The sequence below is a fragment of the Rhinatrema bivittatum genome, chromosome 6 (genome assembly GCF_901001135.1).
Source record: "Rhinatrema bivittatum chromosome 6, aRhiBiv1.1, whole genome shotgun sequence".
NCBI lineage: Eukaryota > Metazoa > Chordata > Amphibia > Gymnophiona > Rhinatrematidae > Rhinatrema > Rhinatrema bivittatum.
In genome coordinates this window covers 77,859,903-77,885,039 of record NC_042620.1, presented here as the reverse complement: position 1 = coordinate 77,885,039, position 25,137 = coordinate 77,859,903, and the positions used below count along the sequence as shown (strand labels likewise).

General features: G+C 40.0%; 1 protein-coding gene across 2 annotated transcripts in view; it reads right to left on the bottom strand.

Annotated features, from left to right (window-relative positions):
- Positions 1 to 13,214: 13,214 nt before the first annotated feature.
- Positions 13,215 to 25,137, bottom strand: part of ARL6IP6 (ADP ribosylation factor like GTPase 6 interacting protein 6) — a 52,445-nt gene continuing 40,522 nt past the window's right edge. For both annotated transcript variants that reach the window (XM_029605505.1, XM_029605506.1), the window contains one exon: positions 13,215 to 16,570. In XM_029605505.1, coding sequence (XP_029461365.1) covers positions 16,477 to 16,570 — 94 coding nt within the window. In that variant the 3' untranslated portion in view covers positions 13,215 to 16,476. The remainder of the gene's footprint in view (positions 16,571 to 25,137) is intronic.

Below are 25,137 nucleotides of genomic sequence, written 5' to 3'. Positions count from 1 at the left end.
TGATAATACCTGGAAAAGGTGTGTAAGGAGGACTACATCACAGCTCGGCAAACATCGATGGGAAACAACAATCTAACCTCCGCCTATGACACTGCCTGAACCCTAATGGAATGAGCCCTAACCTGACTAGGCAATGGCTGACCAGCATCCACATATATGGCCAGGACTACCTCCTTAATCGAGTAGGCTATTGTAGCCCATGATGCCTGCTCGCCCTGCTTACTTCTACTGTGGAGAACAAACAGGCGATCCATCTTTCTGAGATTAGAAATCTCCGAATACCTCACGATATGCCTCTTGACATCTAAGTGCCGTAACAGGCAATATTCCTCCGCATCTCTTTCCCTGTCCAGAGATGGCAGGGAAATGGACTTATTCGAGGGAAAATCCAAAACCACTTTTGGCAAAAAGGAAGGAACAGTACGCAGCTGTTTGCCCCTGGAGTCACTCAAAGGAACGGCTCCCGGCAAGACAAGGCCTGCAGTTTGGATACTTTACGTGCCAAGCTGACACAAGAAACACCATTTTCAAGGTCAGTAACTGCAAGGAGAGAGCACGCATCGGTCGAAAAGTAGGGCCTTCTAAAAGATCCAAAACCAGATTAAGACTCAAGGGCACCGATAACTGCAAGTGAGGATGAACAAGTTTCACTCCTTTCAAGAAATAGGCTACATCTGGATAAGCTGACAAGGATCCACCATTCACCTGACCTCTGAAACAGGCAAGAGCCGTCACCTGTACCTTTAATGAATTAAAGGCCAACGTTTATTCAATCCATCCTGCAAAAATTCCAAAATGAGCGGGCTCTTAACCGATTGAGGAAGAACCCCTTGATCTTCACACCAAGCCTCAAACACTTGCCAAACTCACACAAAGGCTAAGGAAGTGGAGAACTTTGCAGCTCGTAGCAAGGTGGCAACCACCGCAGTAGAATATCCATGCTTCAGCAACCAAACCCTCTCAAGGACCATACCGTAAGAGAAAACTGAGTCGGATCTTTGAAAAGAACAAGAACCTGCTGCAGCAAATCCCTGTGCACTGGAAACCGGAGGGGGGAACCCACCAGGAGCCTTCACAGATCTGCATACCATGGTCTCCTGGACCAATCTGGTGCCACCAAAACACCATCCCACTGTGACTCTCGATCTTTCCAATTATCCTGCCCAACAAGAGCCACAGGGGGAAGGCATTCAGCAGCTTACCCTCACGCCACTCCTGCACGAGTGCATCCATGCCCAGGGACTTTGGATTTCTTTTGCAACTGAAGAAACAAGGAACCTTTGCAGTGTGAGAAGTCACCAGCAAATCCAGAAACAGAAGGCCCCGGGAATACACTATCAGCTAAAAATGCCTCGTCTGACAATTCCCATTCTCCTGAGTTCAGACTCTGTCTGCTGGGAAAGTCTGCTCTTACATTGTCTTTTCCTGCTATGTGCGAGGCTGAGATCTCCTGAAAATGCACTTCCACCCATTCCATAAGTTGGAAAATTTCCTGTGACACTTGCTGGCTCCTGACTGATGTAAGCCACTGTCGTTGCATTGTCCGACATTATTTGGACCGCTCGACCCTGTAAATGATCATTGAACTGCAAGCACGCCAACCAGATGGCATGGGCTTCCAGCTGATTGATGATCCAGAGAGATTCTTCTGTACTCTAGAGCCCTTGCACTGTCAGCTTCTGATAGTGAGCACCTCAATCCTGAAGATTCACATCTGTTGTGAGTACTGACCAGAGCTGTGATCTTAGGGAAACTCCCTTTCTCAGATGATCCGCTTTTAACCACCACTGCAGGTGTGTGCAGACTTCCATCGGCAGGTGAAGCCGAATCAAATAGTCCTGAGACTGTGGACTCCAACAAGACAGCATATGCACCTGAAGACGGTGCATATGCGCCCTTGCCCACAGCATCACTTCCAGGGTTGCTGCCATCAATCCGAGCACATGTAGATAAACACAATATGCCCGACGGTGTGGTCCTATCAATAGACACACTTGTGCCATCAATTTCTGAATATGACCCTCTGGCAGGAACACCCTACCCTGCTTCATGTCGAACTAAACAGAAATACTCTAGTGACTGAGATGGCTGAAGACTGCTCTTGGACAGGTTCACCATCCAACCTAGCTCTTGCAACAAGGAGATTACCTTGCGTGACACCTGGAAGCTCTCTTCCAGAGTCTTGACCCGAATCAGTCAGTCATTCAAATACAGGTGGACCATAATCCCATCCTTTCTCAACACTGCTGCCACCACCACATAAACCTTGGAAAAAGGTCTGGTGGTGGTGTCCAAACCAAAAGGTAGCTCGCGAAACTGATGATGCTCAAAAACCATGAAGCACAGAAATAGTTGATGCTCTAGTCAGATGGGAATATGCAGGTATGCCTTGGACAAAATCCAAGAATGTCAAACTCACCAGACTGCCCTGCCATTATCACTGAGCGCAAGGTTTCCATGTGAAAACGAGTCACCTGTAAATGACGGTTGACCCTCCTTGAGATCCAGGATGGGGTGAACGCCCTCCTTCTTGGGCACAATGAAATAAATGGAATATCTGCCTGTATTTTCTTGAGATGGGGGCATTGGGGCCACAGCCCTCAGACTGAGGAGTCTTGACAAAGTACACTCCACTGTCTGCCTCTTCTGCATGGAGACATCACAAATATGTCCTGAGGAATACTATGAAACTCCAGGGCATATCCATCTCATATCACCTCCAGGACCCTCTGGGGTCTGATGCGATTTCGAACCACCTTTGATAAGAGAGAGAGGCGACCCCCTATCTCCTGTTCCCGGGGCTGGGTCGGCATACCTTCATTGGTAGCTTCAGGAGGCTCCACCACCTGAGCCTGCACCCCCATCTGGGCTGTCTAGGACGAAAGGACTGAAACCTACTCAAAGGTCGAGCCCTCTGAAAGACCACTCCTCTGTAGGGATAAAAAAGTTTGGATCCCCTAGTATGGCCTCTCATGCTAAAGGAGCACGGCAACTGTTTCTTATCCTCCAGTTACCGAAGAACCTGGGACTCGCCCCACTTATTGGCCATTTTCTCCAGCTCGCTCCCAAACAAGAGCGAGCCTTTAAAAGGCAATTTCATAAAGTTAGATTTGGAGGTTGCATCGGCCGACCAATTTCTCAGCCATAACACACGCCTGGCCACTATTACCAAAGCAACCCTTCTGGCTGAGTTGCGGACCAAATCGCAGTCCACATCTGCCAAAAAGGCAGCTGCCGGTTCCATCACTGCCCTGGAATTCACATCAGATTCATTGACTTCTTGAGAGAAAAGTAAGCAAGAGCGAGCCACCAGAGAACAACAAGAAGCTATATGCAAAGTCACTGCCATTGCTTCAAAGACTTGCTTAAGGATAGACTCAATTCTCCGATCATATATATCCTTCAAGGCCACACCTCCCTCTACAGGAATAATAGTTTTCTTTGTGACAGCACACACACACACACACACACGCGCGCATCCACTTTCAGAAACCGCAATTGCTCTCTCGCTGCTGGATCCAGGGGGTTCAGGCCTTCCAAGACTCGTCTCCCTTTGAAATTAGTTTCTGGGGTGCCCCACTCAAGATCATTCAATTTTTGAATGGCCTTCATAACTGGAAAGAAACGTGAGTCTTTATGCAAAAAAATCAAAATGGGATCTTTCTTCGGCTCAGCCACATTCAGCACCAGGAACTCCCAGCATCTTCAAGGTCTGGAAAATCAGAGCCGATAACTCATCTCTATGAAAGATTCACAACAGAGTTTTATATGTTTCCAATCCCGTAGGAATTTCCCCATCCTCCAAGGAGAAAAGATTGGTTTCATCATCCATGACATCTGAATCCCTATCAGGAAGGCTGGTAACCGATCTAGTCATACTCAAGACCAGACATGCAAGATTTCACCGCTTGCGACTTTGACCTAGTAAGATTGGTCGGGGCTGAGGACTGTGCCTGAAAAAAAAAAAAAAAAAAAAAGACTTCAATCCTTGAAAAAATTCCACCCAAGAAAAGGCAGAGGGATCCATGCCAAATCTAGGAAGCACCTGTCCTGTACTTACTGAACTACCTCCCCCCGCTGATAAACCAATTAGGGGAGCTCCAAAGTCAGGCAACCCTTCTAGCATCTCTTTACCCAGGCCTGCATCAGGCTGGGAAGAACCAGACCCAGTAAAATCAGATGAAGGTAATTCTCCCTGAGTTTCCAAACAGCTCTGGCATAATTTAGAGGGAACACCAGGCTGAAATGCCCAAATATGACAAGCAGCACAGAGAGTAAGACGCTTAGATTTCTTTATTATAGGCATATCAGTCTGTTAGCACGCTCTAACAGGCAACTGAGAAGTGTGCATCCAGCTGTATCCGTGCTGCAAAAAACTAGGCATCCAAAATTTAGGGGTACAACCTTGTGCCTCTATAAGTGCCCAAAAACTGAGCTCACAGAAAGGCTGCTCAGATAGTACACATAGGTAAGTGTGTGCGTATAATGCTCAGATGGACACTCAACCAGGTACCCAACTAAGAGTCCTACTAGGTGCACAAACTGGGAGCACAACTGGAAGCACAGCCGGACTCACTCGCACAAACCGATGGAACTGCAGAGGGCAGCCTAATGCACAGTGAACAAGTAAAACCTGAGAGTGGGGCCTAGTCAAAAATGGCCACTCAACCTGCCACTGCTGCCCACGGCTCCCAAACTCCTCCAGAGGCAGGCAGGAATGAACATCACATCGGCACACCAAGCACTGAGACTGAAGGAAAGAGGAATCCCTACAAAAAATCCCTTCTCTTTTTTTTTTTTTCATTCTTTACCTGAGTTCAGCCCGCTCTCCAGCTGTGGGGGGAGAGGGCATATACCGTCCCTGCAGCATTTGGCTTCCTGCACCCACTTGCCTTTCAGCTTTTTTTTTTTTTTTTTTTTTTTTACAGTTAAGTCCACGCTGGCTGAAAACCAGCTACCTAACCAAAGCACTCATTTGAGAGAGGAAATCAATACAGTACATCTTACCTCAGAAATTCACCACAGGAGAGCGGGGCAAATTATTCTCCTTCTAAAAACTTTAAGCAATCTCCAGTAGGGAGATGCACATCCATCATCTGTTGGAGACGGAGAATACAGACAGACTGTCACTGAAGGGGTATATATATTGTGATGTCAGCTTTCCTCTGTCTCCATCTGCTGGCAGAGGTGCATAACCCACTTGTTCTGGATCCACCTATCTAAATGGTAAGAAATTCATTATGTCTCTGCATTTTTTGTAAAATAAAATTAAAACTGAAAAAATGCAGCTTGCATGAGTATTCAACCCCTGTGCTGTGGAAGCTCCAAGTTTATACAGATGAAAGATATTGCCTTAACAATTAGCCTCTACCTGAGACTCATTAAAAATGGCAGGCTTTTCTGGATAAAAGACCCCCCTAATTACAGTACTATTGGTCAAGACCATAAATTTGAAGGAAAGCTGTGAAAATAAAGACCAAAGAGCATTCTAAGGAAATTAAAGATAAAGTTATAGACAAGCACAAAATAAGAAAAGGCTACAAAATGTCATCCAAATGCCTGGATATTTTGGTGAGCATTGCTGGATCAATTAAGAAGAAATGGAAGCTGCATCATACCACCCACCCACTACCTAGACAAGATCGTCCCAAAAACTGTCAGAGCAAGGAGACTTGTGAGGGAATTCACAGAGCGGCCAACCATCACTTTGAAGGTGCTGCAGAGTTCACTGGTTGAGATTGAAGTGGAGGTAAACCTGTCAACCACATCAAGAGCTCTGCATACAACTGGTGGCCAGAAAGAAGCCATTACTGAAGAAAATCCACCTCAAAGTACATCTGGAGTTTACCAGAAAGCATCAGAGTAACCCAGCTAAAATATGGGATAAGGTTTTGTGGTCAAATGAGAAAAATTGAGCTTTTTGGCCAAATTTCAAAACACTATTGGCCCGACTTTAAAATATGCATGTAAAAATCAGGGGTTATGGGCCGAAGTGCCAGGCACTAGAAAGGGGCGGGCTAGGGGGAGTGGTCTGGACAGGGAGGGGCGGGGTGGGCTTGGACAGCGTCATTCGACACAGAGATTACTTCTGCTCTGGAGGAGCAGTATGTAGCAAAATAAAAATTTTGTGGATAGTTAGGGTAGGTTTAGGGGTGGGGGAGAGGGGGAGAGGGGGGGGGAAGAGAGAGGAAAGAGTTATGGGTATGAAAGTTCCTTCCCAATCTGCTGCTTAACTGGAGCGGACTGGCAGGGAACTGGGAGAGGCCCAATTGCATCACCGCCTGTATTTTTCTAAAATTCCTCCTGCACACGCAGCAGGCCATCTGCTCGCACGTGCGGTGGACATGAAAATCCGGCACACATGCATGCAGGACCCATATTTTACAACATGTGCGCACCGATGCACGTTATAAAATCGGCGCTTCCATGTGCGTGCCAGAAACTGCGCGCATATGGGTCTTAAAATTGACCCCTAAGTGTAGCACAAACGTAACACTGCCCCTTCTTCAGCAAACACCATCCCAACAGTAATATTGTGATGCTTCAGGTTGTAGGCATGCTTTTCCTCAGCAGAGACTGGGCACCTTGTTAAAACTGAAGTACGGATGGCTGATGCAACATACAGGGAGATACTGCAAGACAACCTGCTTCAGTCTGCTAACAAATACTAAAACTTGAGAGAAAGTTCACCATTCATCAGGGCAATGATCCCACGCACAAGGACAAAGCAACACAGGAGTGGTTGAACAACAAAAAGGTAAATGTCCTACAATGGCCAAATCAAAGTCCAGATCTTAATTCAATTGAGAATATGTGGCACTATTTGAAAATTGCAGTGTTAGCCAGCCAACCAACCTCAACAACCTGAAGCAAATCTGTCAGGAAGAATGGGCATAATCACTCCCAGTGTTCAAAGCTGGTAGAAACTTACCTCAACAGACTTAAAGCTGTTATTGCAGCAAAAGGTTCTACCAAGTACTAATCTAACTTTTTGCTCTATAATCTTGCAGTGTTGAGCCTCGACACAGCCTATATGGCGAAACGTTAGCTGACATTGGCTCCTTCTCTGAGCAAGGTTACCTACCCGGTCCTATTCAACTTGATTTATAGTTGTTCCTTCTAAAAAAACAGACTTAAAACATCAAGATTCAGATAAGTGTTATTTTTTTAATACACTATCATATTCAGATGTAATGCTTGGAAGAACCATCAATGATATACCAAGTAATCTACAAATATGTGATACTCTTTAGTTTCCAAGGATTTCTGTGCCATTGTTGAATTTTCTAAAAATTATTTTTATCTAAAACAAAAAAATAAATAAATATGGGATTAATAAAAGTAAATTAGGTAGCTGGAGGTTTTTCAAGACCTGTGATTGGTACAACCTCTTGAATACCAATTGTTCCATAAAGAACAGTTATAGAGGCTCCGAGGTCTTTTTCCTCCTTTTGAATGACATCCTATATAATCACAATCAATTAAATTGATTTAGATGTTTATGTGACGATTTTTGTTTTTCTGAATGGTTTGTTGTATCTTCACATCTGTCTAAACATCTTTTTAACACTAACTGAAATATTCTGTTGTCCATTTTAATCTACCCATGTGACTTGGAGTAAACCAATGAAAATTGATTCTTGAAATAAAAGTCAAACTGAGAGCCAATAAACAATTCTCAATAAATATCCAATAGAAGGAAACTCATTAATGTGGACCAACCAAGATCTTGGTTTATCCCCACCAGGGATACGGTATTTAATGTAAGGATCCAAAAACATCCACGATAGTTCAAATGAGATCTTAATTCACTACCCTGTATTGATAACTGAACTTGTTCAATCACTGTCAACTGAAATTGATCAAAAAAGTACCATCTGTACCATTGGTGCCCTTAATTTATTCATATGTAATCGTGGTTATGTATTATGGCCTTTTTGTACTGACTAACAGACAATCCCTTTGATGCTAGGATTGCAATCAGTTGATTCATTAGGAAACAATTTGCAATTACATTTTCAACACACTGAGTGAGATGGGCAACATCTCTCTTTTTAAACCTGACTACACCTGGAATCCACCAGGGTGGGTGGATCCATGTTATAACTTTTAGAGAATTGGTTTTACAGGATTTAACAGCTATGGAAACCAAAAGGGAAAAACATAAGAACATGCCATACTGGGTCAGACCATAGGTCCATCAAGCCCAGCATCCTGTCTCCAACAGTGGCCAATCCAGGCCATAAGAAAATGGCAAGTTCCCAAAAACTAAGTCTCTCCCATGTTATTATAAAGTGCCTAAGGAACTGAGACAGGCTTTATCCACACTGGCAATGTCTTTTTTTTTTGAAAATCTGTTTACTGAATATAGAAAACACATACAACTGACAAATCCAATCGAGGGGGAAAACCGTCCCACCTCAAAGGTAACAAAAGAATCCACATACATCATATATTCAAGCTTTGCACACACATATTGCTCGACAAGCAGCATTAGAAATGATAGAGAATGGCGACTTCCCAATGTATTCCTACTGAATTTTTGGTAAAATTGGCATGTATAGTGTTATTTACCAACTATTTTGTGTGTGGAACTAAGTATTATCATCAGATTCATGGTATCCAATCTGCAGAATTGCCATATTCTTTGCAGAAAATAGCAAAGGAGACCCTGGCATGCTGCACCCACATCCACACGAGTGGGACACGTTCCGTTTGCAGCGAAGATGAAGGCCCCGGCACGCCGTTCGCGGCGAAGATGGAAGGCCTCCGGGTGCTGCTAATGGAGTGTGTTCTGCTCGCGGCGAAGATAAGGGCCCCGTGAGAGAGGATGGATGTGAGAGAGGGGAGGGGAGGGTGAGAGAGAGAGCATGGGAGTAAGAGATTGGGGGGGGGGGAGGGAATTCTTGAGTGTGGGTTTCAGAGAGAAGGAGCCTATATGAGGAGATTGTGAAGGAGTGTGAATGTGTGAGAGAGATCGGGAGCGCGTATGTATGAAAAAGGGATCATGTGTGAGGGTGCTAGCCTGGGTGAAGGGATTGTGTATGTGTGAGACAGAGCCTGTGTGAAGGGGTGCGTGAGAGAGACATAGGTAGCCTGTGTGAAGGGGTGCATGAGAGAGACATAGGTAGCCTGTGTGAGGATGTATGTGTGAGAGAGAGAAAGGGAGCTTGTGTGGGTGTGTATGCAAGAGAGAGGGACCCTGTATGAGGGGATGTGTGTTTGTGTGTGCATGAGAGAGTCTGTATGAGGGTGTGTGTATGTGTATTAGAGAGAGGGAGCATGTGTGTGAGAAAGGGAGGGGCATAGGGAGCCTGTGTGAGGGTAGTACTGAGAACGGGGTCAAATTCTGGGACTGGCAATAGAGTGGAAGGGGTTGAGCCTAGAGTTGGAGTCTGAGAGGGCAAAGTGGCCAGGGGAGTAGGGAGAGTGAGTGGAAGGGACACTCTTACAGTGAATTTCTAGGGAAATTCTGCATTTTTAAGTAATAACTTTTTTCTGTATTAATTTAAAATGTAATTACTTAAAGACTATCATGTAAATTGTGTTATTTTAACCAATATAAAGTTTGCAGAATTCCCCCAGGAGGCGCTGATCCCCTTATTGCATTAGGGGTCATTGACATGCATCCAAAACACGCACCCAAGCATGGGTTAACCTGTGCACTAGCCTGACCTCATGGTATTGCATCAGCTTGTTTGAGAGGTGACAGGTTTATAATTCAATGTGATGGCAACACATAGCACAGTGGTATCGCTTTATTGATATCTTTTTCATATGGAAGGCAACTGAACAAGAGCTATGGAAATTTAGCCAGTGGATTAACACCTTGGACCCTAATTTGCAAATTATAGTTCAATGGGATAAACAGATTTTATTTGGATATGTTGGTGGTGCTACCTCCAGTGATATTTTTTTTTACCACCTTATATCATAAACCAACAGATAAGAACAATTTACTATGGTTTCACAGCCACCATGCATGATCATTTAAAGTAGGGTTAGCATGGAGCCAATTCTTTTGCATAAGGCATATATGCTAGAGCCTGGTGGAATATGAACAGGCGATTGAGTTGATGGCCCGTTTTAAAGTGAGAGGGTAACCATATAAGGCAATTAAACATGTACAAATGGGCTAGATATAGTGATTGACAATCTTTATTACAGTATAAATCCCATAAGGATAATACCAGATTGGTATGTGTATTGAAACAGATAATGATGGCTTCATTGATAGCCCCTTCCATTTGAAAACATTGGCATGTATTAAATCTGCACGACGTGTTTAAAGATCCTCCTCTCATTGCTATGGCGAAAAGTTTCAACATAAGAGATTGTGTAGTGGAATCTCATCACAGACAGAACAGTACAAGAACCGTCTGACTACCATAAGCGATGTAACAATTGTTCCTTTTGCAGTAGTATAATAGAGGAATCAGAATGGCAAGACCCCATGACTGGATAGGTAATGAAGAGGACAATGAAGACAAACTGTAACTCTCTGAATGTGGTGTATGTTTGCATTTGCCTGTGTCCAAGGTGGAATGTTGGTCGCACCCACGGTCAGTCAAAATTAGATTGATTGAACATCAATCTCGATTACATATGAATAAATATAGCGGACAAGAAAGAGAACTCCGGCACACTGTTAAAAGTCAACAAATAGCAGTTATCCCTCCTTTATTATTTATTATTTTTTCATATACCTAAAGATTAATTTAAGAGTACAGTATTCTCATATATGGATATCCTATTATTCATATAAATGGAATTTCCAATCCACAATCCAAATAGCGTATATTATTTGACTCATGTAACCGAAACTTTATTGGCACCTACTAGCTAATTTATAATCCTAACCAGACTTATGTGCCTATCTGTAAACCGTTGTGATGGTATACTACTAAGCGACGGTATAGAAAAGTTTTTAAATAAATAAATAAATAAATAAAATAAATTAGGGGCACCAATGGTACAGCATTATATTAATTTTGCTCATATTTTTGATCAACTTAAATGGACAACGACTGAACAAGTTCAGTTGTCAATATGAGGCGGCGATTTAAGATCTTATTTCAACTATCATGAATGTTTTTGGATCTTTACATTGAATACAGTATCCCCAGCAGGGATGAATGAAGATCTTGATTGGGCTGCATTAATATGAGTTTATTTCTATTGGATATTCATTGAGAATTGTTTATTGGCTTTCAGTTTGAGAATTTATTTCAAGAATCAATTTTCATTGGTTTACTCCAAGTCATATGGATAGAATAAAATGGACACTATTAGAATGTTTTAGTTAGGTGTTAAGATGGTGTTGTCAGTTAGGTGAGACTCTGTCCGATAAAAACATTTGGAAGTCATTCATCGCTGTAACCCGAGGAAGGATTTGGTATCTAAAATAGAGCCATGTAAGATCACTGCGATAAGATAAAGATTACAATACATCTGGATATGGATAAAGGACATAGAGAAACATTGTTCTCAATTTGTTACAGTGCAGTTATCAGCATCGATTTAAGTATCACCTTCTTGTTTGAGATGTTTTTTAATTTGTTTTTATGCAGTTAATTATTTCTAAAACATGGTTTTGACTGCCATAGCTAACATTTATATTAGGAGGGTTGGGTGGATGTTAATGATTATATTATTCATCCACAGTAACCTGGATGGCACTAACTATGGACTATTTACTACCAACATTCACCATTTATTATATTTTGTATTGACAGCCTGTTTTTGTCCAATCATTAGTGTAGCAGGGTGTTTTTTTCTATATTTTGCATAGGTTTGTAACAAAGCTTAGGACCAGAAAGGTGCTACTATCCATTATCTTTTTTCCTCACAAAAGTAAACTGTAAGTGAGCCTCAACTTGGATCACTAATGGGTGCAAAATGAGGAGGAAACAATACTGAAACCACACAAAGATTATTGCTAAACAGCATTACAAGGCTTTGCATGCTCTTTGCCCTAGTGAGATTAGCTCCATACCCCTAAATAAGGATGCTGGCTCCTCCTTGGTCTGATTTCAACAAGTCCAGCTGCTTATTCTCAGCAGCCAGTGGACTAGGCAGGTTTCTGGAAGTTGTTTGTCCCTTTCTCCAAAGCCTTGGCTCCTTGCATCTGATGTAGCACTGCTGCAATCTGCCTCTTAAAATTATAGTATCTCCATCTTATACCCTCAAGCAGCATAGTCCCACTTTAGCACTGTGGATGGTGCTACTTGCTGTCAGGCACCCATGATTGGCCAGTGTCACTTATTACTTGGATCTTGATTGGATATGGCTGAACAGAGGGATGCTCTGCTTACATTAGCAAGTTCATTGTCACCTAGTCTGGAAAGAGTCAATGTTTGCACTCTGTCTGCTTTTGTGGCTTTAACAGTCTGTCTGGGTTCCTGCTTGTGATTGTTGCTCACGTCCCTTGTGACAGTTGATCAATATCACTTTTGGCCAACCACCTTGCCCAGCTGGACCTTTGCTATAGTAGCTATAAACTCTGCTAAAGGAAAAAAACCCTTCCCCCACTCCCTCTTTGCCCATAAGGTGATGAATGATACATACAATGAAAATATATATTAAAATTAAAATGTTGCATGTACCACTGTTTGCTTACAAAAGGAAAAAAGTCAGAAAAATTGAGATTTATCTTTTCTTATTTCAAACAAAAGTTAAAATGAATTCCTTCTCTAGCTCTCAGCCTCTAGCCAGAAGGGCACAGGCAATCAAACATTTGAATGGACATATCTAGAGTTGAATATCTGGCAGCTGCACCTTCAATGGTTGCTTTCCTGAGAACACAGTACTGGAAGTTTGTTTGCAGGTTTACCTTTCTTCTTGGATCCAAACGATACTGTCCTGTCTTAGAATGATCTCTCAAAAAAGTAATGTATTTTTAAGCATTTGCATTGGGGGAGGGGATAAAGAAGTTCCTTTTAGAGGCCCAGTCACAGGGTTGAGTGAAACCTCTATCAGTTAGTCAGCAAACAACTAGTAGAGAAGACCTCTGCGCTGTAAATTGTGTAAGCAAGTGTCTTTCCAGATTTCAGTTTGTTGTGCTCCCTGGTTTGTTTGTTTTTTTAAAAAACTGATTAATCTTCTACTGCAGTTTTCCTTTGATAAACTTAGTCCTGTTTTACTATTCACCCCATAAATTAACTATTCAGGTATATAAAGACTGCCTACAACAAACATGCAGGCAAGAGTTTTTGGTGGGCAAAACTGTACACTTTAATAGAAAATTTCCTTACAAAAAGAAAAATCTAGGAAGAAGAAAAAAAAAGCAATTACCAGGAAAATTCTGCAAAGAACTATGACATAATATAAAACACTTAATATTCTAGAAGCCAGAAGATAACTAGGTTTGTTCTAGGGATATACAGCAAGTATCATTTTAAAACAAAAATGTCTTTGGTTTAATTTTAACCCAGTCTGTCTACAAACAGTTCACACTAACATATGTGTACTATTTACAATTAAATACACAATTAAGCCAAACATTCTGTAGGTAATATGATGATAAATACCAGTATATGAAGTGCTGTAAATTAAATACATCTTTTAAAAGAAACAATATCAGATAATTGCTCGTGCCATAACAACTAATCTCTTGTCCACTATAGGCTTCAGACAAAATCAGCAGGCAGCACATTAAGTCTAATCATTCACTAGTCCCATTTCCATTTTTTTTATATAGCATTTCTTGATTATAGATATTAGATAAAAATGCAAACTTGTTACTCTTATTTCTACGAAAAAAAAAAGAAAATAATTTATTATAAAGCTGCTATCCACAACATCTATAGATAATCTTCTATATGAACGGTTCTTGCGCTCGGGATGTCTCTTCTCTGCTTTAATGGAATTTTAAAACTGTGGGTTAAAGAGATGGGAGATTTTTTTTAATTTGAGGTGGTATCCATTAGGGATTATCTGCAGAGCCTATAAACCTAATCAAGAAATGAGTGACTCAACTTGTGTTACACCTTATTCACCACAAATCTTTTTGGATCCAACAGAACAGAAATTGAACTTGATTTTTGATTGTCCACCTGTCTCTGCATTATGCAGAAGTAAAAACAGACTGTGTCATGCGTTCATAATTTCTTGAAAGTTTTCAACATGAAATTGTGGATTCTAAAGAACATGGTCACATTCCACGTGGCCAATGCGCTGCAATCAATCTTTTGTGGATAGATCTTTTCCATTTGAATGCTTGAAGAATTACAATCTTGGTGCCCACCCTTCTTGTGGAACAGGTGGTATAGTGCATTCCATTTGGTGTCCTTGTAATTTAATATATATTCGTAAAATTAGGAGGATATTATTAGTAAGAATGACAGAATACCAGCACACTATTTCAAGAGAAGGACTGGATGCTCCTCTTGTCCAACATGGTTTATAGACACATGATGTTTTTGAAGATCTCAGGTTTTCTGTATTGGAGGAAACTGGGCAGAAACCAACACAGGATGATTTTGGTTTTACTTTTGTGAACTGAACAAAAATGGGTATACAAACTGAAGACTATACATCCAGATGGGTTGAATAATACCTGAATGAAATCTACTTTGAAATACTGAAACGCAGAATATAAATACAAATAAGAGATTAAGTGGTGTGTGTAATAGTTATTACAGTAGCTTCATTAGGAACTTGAAGAATGTCTTATTGGTTCTTTGATTCTGATTGGATGATGGTGTATTTAAAAGAAGGGGTATATCAGGCAGTCTTTTCAAGTGCACCATTTTGTTGAGTACAGAGGATTATACCATGTGAGAGAGATCTGTTAAATATTTTTGTAAGTGGTATTCTGCTTTGATTTTAATGCAGATTTTTAATTTTATTTCAGGAATATCCAATGGACCCCTGATGAAGACAATGAGCTTGTTGAAACATTGGTCCTGCCAGGTTTACTGGCGTGGGAACACACATTTTTGAATCTACATATATATACTTGAGAATTTTGACTGAAATTAAGTATTGCTACAATTTTTTGGATAATTAGTCACATCTTTATATATTTAAAAAAATGAAAAAAAATGGGACTAGTGAATAATTAGGCTTAATGTGCTGCCCTCTGATTTAGTCTGAAGCCCATAGCAGGCAAGAGACAAGAGATTTGTTACAGCACGAGCAAATATCCGATACTGGTTCTTTTAAAAGCGGTATTCACATTTACAGCACCTCATCTCGCTAATGCATGTTAGTGCATATTTGTAAAAAGAAATGAAAAACAACACAAACAAAATGAAACATTTCAGCATGTACACCCCTTAGTGCCATTGCATATAACTTCTAATCAATCATCCACAATTAAGTAAAACACAAAAGACAGTACATTTCTTATGCAATTATACCAGTGCAGTATCACTTTCATAAAAGAAAAACCACAGAATATGTTGAGATTACAATAGTTATTTTAAATTGTCCTAGTGAATTTAATGAAAAGCACTGGGAACTGTGAAGTCCTTCATTTACTTATAAAATAGATGTCCCAGTCCAGTTTCCAATACCTACCTATAGGAAAATGGACTGATATAGCCAACATTTTATGCAAGTCATTGAATGCCTTAAATGATGGTGTTTTTGATCAACTCTGACCAGACCCTAGTTTGGAACTCTTGATCTAGAAATGAAGAATTCTCTGTCCCTTACTGACTTTTTACCTAAAGATTTTCCCTAATCTGTGTTTCCCTCAAGGCATGTGTAAAACTTATGACTCATTCAAATGTACTATATTAGTCCCAGGGGCTGAAACACTAACTGCTGAATTAGGACTTTCATCTATTCAAGATAAAAGCACTTAAAATAATAATATACTTCTTGCTAAATAGAAGAAAATGTTCAAACATACTATAGCAGAGGTTCCCAAACCTGCCCTGGGGGACCCCCTAGTCAGTCAGGTTTTCAAGATATCCACAATGACTTTGCAAGAAATAAAATGTGCATGCTATGGAGGCAGTACATGCAAATTTATCTAAGGGTGGGGGGTCCTCCAAGGCAGGTTGGAAACCTCGGTGCTATAGCATTACTAATGTGTTTTAAAAGTGCACGCTGCTTTCCAAAACTACATTTCTTGAACTTGTAACATTACCAATGTAACCTACAGTACAGAAAGGATATTACAACAAGGAAAAGCAATCAAATAAGTATTGCTGGCATTTAAAAACAAACATTATCTCCATAAGAGGCTCTCTCAAAATATGGAAAAGAGCAAGTCATTTATAACTCATATTTCATTTGAATTTAATTACTTGTCGTTACTCCATTGCTGTGGAACATTTAAAGCCCAAGAATTCATTCACTGAACGTGGTTTATAGAGTAACCAGACTTATCACTTCCAGCCTGAAATATCATTCCAGGCTGTTATTAAAAAAAAAAAAGCAAGCAGTCTTGACAGCTATCTGCAGTAGATTCTTTGTGCATCGTAGAGAAAATTTATTTCCATTAACAGCAGAGCCAACGCAGTTTCAAATGAGGCACCATGCTACAGTGAGAGCTGCCACAATGCCATTGAGAATCGCCATGCTATAGCCCAAGTGAAAGGAATGGCCAGTCAGTTTCCTAGGAGGAAAATAAATACCCATTAGTAAGGCAAGCATTTTATGCATTCAAGGAAAAAACACATAAGAAAAGTGGGTTAAACAATTCTTCCGTATCCTATCTTTTCTAAAGACATAAAAAAAATATATATTTTTACAAACAAAGCAGCAGTACCTCCCACTTGCTGTATAATTTACAAATGTACAGAGGAGGGTAGGGGAGAGGAATGTCTCCAATGTAAGTGGACTAGGAGTTTTAAAACATGTCACTATTAACTGGGCTCTGGGAAAACTGCTGGATAGTTGAGGAATTTCCTATTTCTTTTCCTATTATTGCACAGAAATAAAGATTAAATAAAAAAATTATTATTGGACTAACTCCATACATTCTTAACCAGCTCTTCTAATGCAGGGCCACCAGCTTCCTGTAATTCTGCAACCGTGGTAAGGGCTGCAATATTCATCTCTTACTATGGTACTGGCCAAAATGTCACAGGAGACCGGGATCCAAAGAAAAATGCATTGGTGGCAATGGGACGGCACACATTGCTTCCTTACTGCCCTTCTCCCCCTCCCTTCACCCAAATCCCCTCACTCACCTTATCTGAAATAGGAAAAACAATCTTGCAGTGTATGGGACTGCATCCAACTCCTCTGCTTCTGTTGCTGGGCCTGAGTCAGCGACTCAGAGCTGACAGTGGAGGAGAGGTGGAGGAAGCAGCCCAACGAGCTGCAAGCAAGACTGCCATCCTCCTCCTACTTCCAGATAAGGAGGGTGAGTGAGGGGCGGCCAGCAGAACTGAAGGAGAGTGAGGGGATCATGGGGATAGGGAGCAAAGGAAAGCGAGGGGGGCGCAAAGAGACTATGGAGTGGCCAGCAGGAGTAAACAAGAGTAATTGAGATGGATCATGGCGAGGTGGGGGGGGGGGGGGGGGCAGGAAGCAAAGGAGGTTGAGCAAGGGGATCATGGTGGTGGAATGCCAGCAGGAGTGAGGGGATCATGGGGGTGGGCAAGGAGCAAAGGAGAGTGAGAGGGATTTGTAGGGGGCCACAGGGAGCAAACGAGAGTGAAAAATTCTGGGTAAAATAAAGGTCCTAAACATAATGAACACAAACTCCGTTATGCAAGTATTAGAGGATGATGTAATAAGCTGAACATTAACAATATATGCTGAAATTCAGCGTACAGTTTAATACACAAGCTATTTTTTTTAAATTCCTGATGCAGTAAGCTAAAGGTATGCTAATATACCGGGAGTTCAAAAACGCACACAAACCAGAAAATGTGTTCAAAGAAAAGGCTTAACACACAGAAAATATATATTTTAATGTAGTATGATGTGATTCTCTGGGAATAAGCAGTAAAATCTGCCTGAAATCTCCTCCCAAACTAAGGGCCATAGTTATATAAGCTCAATAGAGTACCTTCAGCTGTGTGCACAATTTTTGCGTGCAAACTGTACTCCCATTGCAGCATGGAGTTTTGTGCAAAAATATATGTCCATAAAACTATGCATATCGCTTAGCACCATTGCATACAAATCTCCTTCCAAGGAAAGCATTAGCTATTACCTCCCAATGCAGAGAGGTGTGCTGGCCTAACGTTTTCTTAGAGATGAAATTTTTACTGCTGGTCAGGCCTAGAGTAACATTTTCAACACTAGTGCTAGTCTATGGACAGAAGCTGAATTTTTAGTGCTGGAACATGTTTTCTGTGCATAAATCATGTTTAATCACCATTGTGACATTTCTAAATAATTCTGCAACAGCTGGAGCAGATGAATTTGCTTTGTATCTCAAAAGAATCAGAGAAGGGAAAGAACATAAGATCAGACCAATTTGCATGTATTTTATCAGAATAGCAGCAAAACTGCTCCCAAACAAAGGTGATTTGATTGAGTGGGTCTTTGCCAATGAATTTTAGATGTTACTCACTATGAGACGCACAGTGAAGCAAGATTGCTTACCATAAATAGCAGGATGAATTAGCCATTACACATGGGTGATGTCATCTGGCAGTACTGAATGGACTCGTGTCTTCAAGATAGTATAGCTTGGAGCTCTACTGAGCATGTGTGGGAATTCCTACACAGGCATTACCTTGTGAGCCTCTTCAGTCAGTACCAGAACCAAATATCGCTATGTAGTGAACTCTCCAAGGAAGCGATGAGTATTCCATGACTAATTCATCCTATCTACGGAAAACACCATTTACACCATTCCACACTGTGGAAAAAACAGACTAAGGCGAGATCAGAGTTTACAAAACTGCTTGTCCAAATTTGTCAGTCTCAGAGGTTATCAAGACAGTAGTGGGACATAAAGGTATGAATGGAAGATAAAGTTGCAGCTTTGCAGATATAGTCAATAGGTGTTTCTCGAAGATGGGCATTGGAAACAGTCATGGCTCTTAATTGATAAACCTTTAGAGTCTGTGACTTGTAGTCTTGCTAAGGTGTAGCAGTGGTAAATGCACTCAGCCAGCCAGTTAGATAAGGTATGCTTGATGAGCACTACTACTAGCCTGATAGGACTGTGTGAGAAGAATAGTTGGGAGACTTTACCTGGCTGTATACATTTCTTGTAATATACTAAGGTCCTTTTGCAATCCAGAGTAGGTAGGGCTTTTTTGTCTTCATGTGCTTGGGACTCTGGAAAGAAGGTAGGCAATATGATAGATTGATCGATAAGGAAAGTCAAGATTACCTTGGTCAGAAACTTTGGGTAAGTACAGAGAATCACCCTATTGTGGAAGAATCACATATATGGAGAATAGTGGAAGAAAGTTTGGAGTCTGTTGACTCACCTAGCTGAAGTCATTATGACCAGGAAAACTACCTTCCACATCAAGTACTTTAGAGAAGCTGATTCCAATGGCTCAAAGGAAGACTTCATTAGTTGGGAAAGGACCATATTCAGGTTCCACAGAACAGGCGGCTTGACATGCCAAATGAAATTAAATATCAGCAGATAAGTAGAGATTAGTTTGCTATCTACTTTATGGTGAGCTGTTATAGCACTGAGGTGAATGCGCACCCAAGGGATGGTGAGGCCTGGATGGAAAGATAAAGCAAGTATTTTAGCAGATGATTAAGGCTGCAAGAAAATGGGTCCAAAGCATTTTCACTACAATATTTGAAGTACCTTTTCCATTTGAAGGCATAGTTTCTTCTAATTGAAAGTTTTCTAGATGAAACTAATATGTTTATAATCTCTGTAGGTAAGTGGAGATCAGCCATCATTGAGTACTCTATACCCAAGCTGCAAAGTTGAGGGTTGAAAGATTGGGATGGTACAATATCATCTTCCTGAGGTAACACAGGGTCCATTCCCAGATGTACCTGTTATTCTGTTTGTTTATAATTTTATGAATGTAAATTGTAGTCCGTGTTGAATGTTATGAGATGTCACAGAATATAAGTCATTTTAAATAAATGGGATAGCTGCTGGAAAGTTGTATGAGATATGTATACCAGATCTGTCTGGGCCAAAGCAAGGCTATAAGGATCAGATAAGTGCCCTCCTAAAGAACCTTCTGCACTGTTCTGGAAATAAGTGGTAATGGCAGAAAAACATTTATGAGGTTTTGTCTACAATTGAAGAGGAAAGTGCCTTGAGCTAGTCTGTGATCGCTTGGCAGAATTGAGCAAAATTGATTTAGTTTTGTGTTCTGCTGTGATATGAAGACCCCATAAGCGAAAGAGTTCGTTGGCCACCAACTGCTGTAGAGAGCATGTGTGGTTGAACACTCAGTCAATTTGGCAACATGTTGGAGATGCCCGGCAAATAGGTTAGTCTGTAAACAGCTTGGGAAAAAATATTTTAAAATTCTAAATGAAGAGCAACAGACAACACTTACGAAGTTGCAAATTTCAGTGAACTAATGAAGTTTGCATATTGTATCTATAATAGGGTTGATTAGAATTGTTAACTCCATTAGACCAAGGAAAGGGAAAGGAGAAGAATCAGTGTTGCTATATGCATGGGTGGGCAATTGCTAGTATGGATGGGAATTAATAAGTAGGATTAGGTGTATGGGAAATTTGAGAAAAACTAACAAGCACATAGTTATATGAAATTTATTGATGGTTCAGAATTTTGATCTTTATTTCAATAAGGCTTTCTGTCATATACTGTTGGGTTGTAAGTGACAATTTCTTTCCTGCTTCTTGGATGTTCTGTTACAGAATAAAAATTATACTAAAAAAAAATAAAACACAAAAAAAAACCCCACAACAGCTTATTTCTTTCTGCCCAATTCCAGATCTTTAAGGCTTCCTGGAAGAGAGGCCATGATCCCATTCCTCCTTGCTTGACATAAAACATTGCAACCTGACTGTTTGAATCAGCATGCTCTTCCCTTGAAGATGTACAAAGGTTGATACAACACATCTGATTGCTCTCAACTCTACATGACTGATTTGCTAGCGGCTTTCTTGAAGAGTCCAGATGCCTTCTATTTGAAGAGTTCCAGTCCCCTGAAATGTGCCCTGCCCCCAGCACTGCCATGATTGACAGCAGGAAGGAGAGCAGGCCTAGCAGCTGCAGTTGAGGAGAGGCCACAGTTCTGGTAGGCTCTAACCTTCCACCTTGTGAAGGTCAGACAGAGACTCAAGGTGGTGCTGGAGAGGCTGAAGTGCCAGCAGGGACCCCACCCCCTCACTGGGACAAAGATCCACAGCTGAAGAAGAGAGAGAACCACCAAGTATGGAGAGGGAAGAGGAGGATGGTGATAGAAAACTGTAGAGAAGTGGAGGTTGGGCAAAAAGGAAAAGGGAGGGTGAGATTGCCCAGATTTCCCTACCCTTAGATGGGCTTTAGTATTAGTTATATAGTTTTTTGAAGATTCTTTTGACTATCCCTTGAATGTGACACTTATTTTGTATTTTAATTTTATAAAAGCTGATGTGTTTTGTTTAATGTTTAGATCTGTCCCCTGATGAAAGAAATTTTGGTGAAACCGAATTACCAGTGATGTTGGAAACGTAGCAGACGGATTGTATTGTAGAACAATTGCTCCTGGGAGCTCTATGTGGTTTATAAAAAAAAAATCCCTGATGATCTGTGGGACAGTGATGAGCTAAGTATTTTTTGGTTAAAAGTGCTGTTTAAGACTTGTGTGTGAATACGTTTAATATGGACTTTAAATGACAAAATAAAAAAAAAATTATACAATGAGGCATGGTATGTGATTATATCATTGGGACCTTTTTTGATACTTCAAGAACTAAGTCATATGGGGTTCAATATGACAAATTTAAGATCTGTTTTTGGGTATGAAACCTTATCCACATTGTACAAAGTACCCAATCGATGTCAAAAAACAGGCATCTTCACTTTTTGTTGTTTTGAATGAGAGAAATACATGGATAAGGGATATGCACTTGTCAAGGAAGAAATGCACTCATACTCCTAGCACATCTTTCCCCTACCCAAACAAATTATTTGGGGAAGTAATGGCGAATATATTTCATCTGTAGCAAACAAGTTCTGGATAGAGTTTTGAAACTACCAGTATCCAATCAATCACTTAGTTTACCTCCTCACAGGTGTAGGGGTGCTTTGAAAAGGTTTTATATGAAGTTATTTCTGCACTGTGAAATTGACCTGATCAAACTGTAAAAACTATCTAAGGTTGCTGAAATGCCAGAATATACTGAAATGCTAGAATGTATGCCAAAAGTAAAACAATACGTTGTGTCAGCATCAAGTTTTGTTCCTGCCTTCTGGGCTCAATTTACAAGAAATCACATGACTTGCAAGAATTCAATCATTAGCATATATGAGATAAAATTATAATGCCAATCAATTAGGAAAATGTTATGCAAAAAAACTAGCTCACTGATGTGTAAATTAGAGATGGTAACCCTTTTTAATCTATCAACAATGATCTCTGAAACTGCTTCTGAATTGCCTTGCTAATCCCACACTCTCCTGGGATATTGCATACTTTATCTAAATAAAGATCTTTCTTTACGTTTCCATTATTTAAGTGTTTATTTATAGCCAATAACAGGTTTATGCTTAAAATCAGAATATTTGTGATCCTATTATGAAATATGAATCTGAAAAAAAGCTTAATTAACAGCACAAGACTTACTATAAAGACACTTTACAACATAACTGTCTTACAAGTGATAACTCAGAAGATTATGGGGAAAAATGTGTTCTTTTGCTAAGAATCAACTTACGTCTAACAGATACAGTTCTGCATTTAAAGTAGACAATTTCTTATCACAGTTGCTATGACTATCAACAAAAGCCAAGGTCAAACATTTGATAGAGTAGGTATTTACCTACCATAAACTGAGTTTGCACACATGGCCGGCTATATATTGTGATAAGTTCTTTGACAACTTAAAATTGTTAATTAACCACAAATGAACAATTATGAAATATTGAAGGCACTTATATAAAAAAGTGGTATTCTGTGAAATTTTCCAATAAATTAAAATATTGTCAGTTAAATGTTCACTTTTCAGAAATAAAGTGTTAACTCTAATGCTTTCCTATTTAGGAACTGAAAATTTTTGTTGGTTTCAGCATCAAAACAAAGCTAGTCAATTATTAGTTTTAACCTATGTGCCATTGTCTTATTTTTAAAATAATTTTCTTCCTCTAATTTTTTTTAAACCAAACAATGTTTACATGCAATCCTGGTTCTCTACATAAACATTTTTCCCAACAATTTATAGGTGCTAAATCATTATTCCTTAATGCCAAATAGTGTTAATTTCAAGCAAGTGAATGAACATAATAGTTGTAGCTCTTAAACCAAATTAAAAATTTCTTATACTACACCAGATGGATTGCTGATCTGGTTGTCATACATTAGAAAACTAAAAAAAAAAACTGGAAATGTTAAGGTACCCCTTAATATTTTGTAAAACTTTCCTAAGTTATATTAGAAGAAAATGTGTACCCAAAATCATTTCATCTCAAAAAAGTCTAATACACAACCATCAGAAACTAGGGTTTCAAATACTATTAGCAGAAATTAATAAAATTAAGTGAACTGCTCACACCAAACTTTTACTAGTCAAAGAACACACTTAAAACCCCTTTGGGTTCAATTTTAATTCACTGATGTCTACCAATAAGAAATAAGCTTAGCTGACTAATCACTTTATATTAATCTTGGACAACCGAACACTTGGGAATTTTTAAACATGATCTCTATCTTTTGTCTTTTAGACATTCAACTTGCATTACTTTAAAAGAAAAATGTACTTATTTCACATTCAGAAACTTTCCTAACGTTAACACAAAACAGTAGTAATAATGGCTTTTTTCTTATAGGTATTACAAGGCCATGAACTGCCTTCCTACTTTTTTTTAAAGCAGTCGCTTAACAATATGCTGCTGATTGTAACCTGGCTCTAAAAACCAAAGCATTCAGAAACAGATGGCAAAAACCAGCATGTCACAAATGGCACCACATGCTGGCACCTGAAGAGAATACTGTAATCAATTTCCAAAATAATTACAAGTCAGTTTTTGATTTACACAGAGCTACTTACAGTGTAAACGTGAAATTTTGCCCAGACCACAGCAGGTACAGTTTTCATTTAATTGAAATCACAATAACTGTACACCTTTTTCTTTCCAGAACCTTCCATAATATCTGTTCACTTCTGCCCTTTAGATTATTTTGAAACAGAAAATAGACACCAGGACAACTGTATAAAGTTAACAATTCCACTGCTAAAGTGGCAATTTTGAGTAACTTCTTTAAAAAAAAAAAAAAAAATCTAACCTCAAAAGCTACACCAATTTGATGCTCCAATGTTTTTTACCGATCTAGGTGATTTCAAAATTTGACACTCACCCCTTACCTGCCCCTCCCCCTGCGCCACTGTTGATGATAGTTGTGGATATTGGCAAAGACCACTGCCTAGGGTGCCAAATGAGAAATTACTACTTACCTGATCATTTCCTTTTCATTAGGACAGACAGTTGAATCCAGAATTAGTGGGTTATGCACTTCTACCAGCAGATGGAGACAGAGCAAACTGATGTCACTGCAGGAGTATATATATACACTGTGACAACAGCTTGCCAGAATTCTCTTCAAAAGCAACTATGGACAGACTAGCAAAAAACTTGATTAAAAACAGACAACCCATACTGTTCTCAAACAACAAGAAATACTGACCACACACTAATCTAGGGACACACATTAATCTAGGGACTGGATTAACACTTACCAGTAATCCCCTGGAACACAGAGCCATAACAAGAGGACCATAACACAATCATTCGGCAGCTAAGGGTGGAAAGATGGATTCATCTGTCTGTCCTAAAGAAAAGAGATCGGTGTGTCAAGGGACTTTATTAGAACTTGCCAGACTCTGGACGAGTTTCGCTCACACAGGAGCTGCCTCAGGGGCTGTGTAGATGGATTCTTGATTAAGAAAACTTTGATACAAGATCATCAATGCATATGTCTAGCGATTCTTAATGCCGTAGAATTGACTAAATCATAGTTTCATGACGGCACCAGGTTTTTCACGACATGCTGTAGTTTTAGAATCGCTACTAATTTGTTTCCCACTAGTGTTGAAAATGAGAGTGTAATCGGGAAGAGT